Raw genomic sequence first — 2,895 nt, forward strand, 5'->3', positions numbered from 1 at the left:
ATTAGCGTTTTAATATTATTAATTTAAATAATTAATTAAGATAAATTATGTTCATATATATATATATGTGTGTATATGTAATTTTTTTTATTTTTGAATAACTATATTTGGAGGAATAAATTAGAAAAACACAAACTTTGTACTGATATGTGACGGAACCTTTGCTTTTGCTTTTTTGTCGTGAAACTTATTTTGCACGACTTGCATGCAGTTGGGGGACACGTGTAATATAGTCACGTGCTGGAGAGATGCGGCAGCGGCGCTGTCCACCTCACCGTCGGTGGCTCGCTCAGCCGCTCCTCCTCGGTCCAAGTGGTTGGAAGGTGCGCGGAGGCAACGTTTCCGAGTTTGACCTCTTCCGGAGGCAAAACAGCGGCGGGAATCCTGTGTGCCGGTGGTCTCCTTAAATGACCATAGTAATGCATGCTTCCAGAACAGGGTCACGATTTGGTTTAAAGTCGTCACTTACCATGCGAATGACAGGAAGCATTACATGGCGGAAAGCCGATTCCAACTCGTGTTTGGTAGGTCCGCTGCACTGGTAAAATGTAAATACTAGAAACGTCTGGACATAAGATCTAAATTCCTGTTCCAATTGCTGCTGTCATGGTAAATTTGGAGACCAACCATCCCTTCTGGAAAGAGCCTCTTCTTAACTGTGCCAACGCGCTCCTTTTTATGTGCGGGAGCCTATATAAGTGATAACCATCGACCGGGGTCAATCCCAAACTCACCACCGTCGCTTTCTGCAGCGTCACTGCTAAAATATCTATCGTCTCATTCATTCCTCTTCTCATACAATTGCCATCTCCTAAAACTCGACAACAGCAGCAAAGATGTGTGGCGGCGCCATCATCTCCGACTTCATTCCTCAACGCAACCATCACCGTCACTGCCCTGATCCCGATCACCTCCTCTCCGCCTCTGACCTCTGGCCCGATTCCTTCCACCCACACAGTGTCTCCACCCAGGACAAAGGTAGCTAACTCCTCCCTCTTGCTCTACCTACTGGCCTTTGGTCCACAGATGGCAGCTTCTTCTGGTGATTCTCTGTGTATCTCTGTTCTTTTTTATCCAAAGGCGGCGTCTTGATGGCTTCTTCTGCTGCTTGTTTTGTTATCTCAGTGCCTCGGAAGCGGGGGCGGAAGAATTTGTACAGGGGGATACGACAGCGGCCGTGGGGGAAGTGGGCAGCGGAAATCCGTGACCCCATGAAAGGCGTTCGCGTCTGGCTCGGCACCTTCGCTACCGCGGAGGAGGCTGCCCGCGCCTACGACCGCGAGGCCCGCCGCATCCGCGGCAAGAAGGCCAAGGTCAACTTCCCCAATGAGGTGGAGCCCGAGGAGACCGATAATTCCGTCCCCTGCAACCCCGTCCGCAATTTCATTCAACCCAAGGTGGAAAAATCTCCCGTCTTGGCGGCTTCCAATGACTGCGAGGGAGACGGTGAGGTGAGGAGGCTGTCGGAGGAGCTGATGGCCTACGAGTCCTACATGAACTTCTTCGGTATCCCGTACATGGAGGGCGGCACTCCAGCGGCGGCGGCGGAGGAGGGGACAGCAGCAGATGATGAGGTGGTCACAGGGAATGGAATGGAGGCGTGTAATCCGCCGGTCTCTTCAGGCATGGAGATGCTTTGGATCTTCGACGACATTCCGCCGGCGTGATGGCCCCATTCGTCTCGTTGACCGCATGGTGTTTGATACTGATGGCTTCCCGATGCTTGTACAATGGCAAATTTTGTTTCGTATTTTGTTTTCAAGGGTTGGGTGTAGGATTTAAGCTTCCTGTTGTTATTTTTTTCCGTGTAACACTAAATCATGAAACAATTGTACTTATTCACAGTATTTGTTGAAGGTTGGATTAGTAGTTTGTTTTCATGGGTTGGGTGTAGGATTTAAGGTTCCTGTTGTTATTTTTTCCGTGTAACTCTAAAATTCTTATATGCTATCTTAGCTTTCTATCATGAAATAACTTGTTAGGACTCTAGCTAGGAGAGTCCTAATTGAGAGGGACATTCATGTAAAACCTACCTAAGCCGACCCTTATTAAAGAGGTGAAGAGGTCGGTTAGGATTATGATGTTGTTTCTTATAGAAGAATTATGAGTTGTAAAGGAATAAGAGTCTTGAGTAGAAGTCTTATTAGGAGTTGGTTAGAAGTAGGAGTCTTGAGTAAGAGTCCTATTAAGAGTTAGGGTTTAGAAATCCTATAAATAGTCATGTATTCCTCCTCTTTTGATAAGCAATAGATGAATCTTTTCTGTAGCCTTTGAGCAGCAACTTAGAGGGAGGAACCCATATAGAGTTCCAAGGAGGCCGATCCCCTAAATAGATCAACCCCAAGTTTAGAATCTGCAAGGGTTCTAACACCTGGTATCAGAGCAGCGTTTTTGGCGTCTCGCTGCCCTTCCACAGCCATCCATCAACCCTCCACAACCGTCCAAAGCAATTCCCACAATTGCTTAAAAGATCGTTGCCAAATTCCGCCACCATCTCCACCACCACGGATCATCCTTTGATCTCCCCGTGAATTGTAACAAGTTCTGGTTTTCTACCTTACTACTGCTGCAATTTAGTTATCCTTATTTGAAAATCCCAAAAAAATTATTCCTATATTACTGCATAAACTTTTCGTCATAAATTTTTCATCTCAACGAAAAAAAATACATTGCAGAATTCTAACGGTACAGCACCGTCTATTTGATCTTGCTACTGTATTTTTTCTATCCAAATCTCTACGAAATTTTTATGACATCTTTGACATTTCCTAATAGCAGATTTCTTTTGGTTTTGTCAAAAAATTCTCAATATAAACCATTGATATTTTATGTCTAATCTGCTATACTTGAAAATCTGCACTGTAAAATTTCAATCGCATAGCACTATTTGTTTGA

At 45.1% G+C, this 2,895-nt stretch overlaps 1 protein-coding gene across 1 annotated transcript; it reads left to right on the plus strand.

Moving 5' to 3' along the window:
- Window positions 1-720: 720 nt before the first annotated feature.
- Window positions 721-1,880, plus strand: LOC135631177 (ethylene-responsive transcription factor ERF071-like). The gene is made up of 2 exons (XM_065138639.1): window positions 721-978; window positions 1,126-1,880. Exons 1-2 carry the CDS (start codon window positions 837-839, stop codon window positions 1,665-1,667), a joined length of 684 nt encoding a protein of 227 aa, XP_064994711.1. The 5' UTR covers window positions 721-836; the 3' UTR covers window positions 1,668-1,880.
- The last annotated feature ends 1,015 nt before the right edge of the window (window positions 1,881-2,895 follow it).

The sequence above is a fragment of the Musa acuminata genome, chromosome BXJ3-2 (genome assembly GCF_036884655.1).
Source record: "Musa acuminata AAA Group cultivar baxijiao chromosome BXJ3-2, Cavendish_Baxijiao_AAA, whole genome shotgun sequence".
NCBI lineage: Eukaryota > Viridiplantae > Streptophyta > Magnoliopsida > Zingiberales > Musaceae > Musa > Musa acuminata.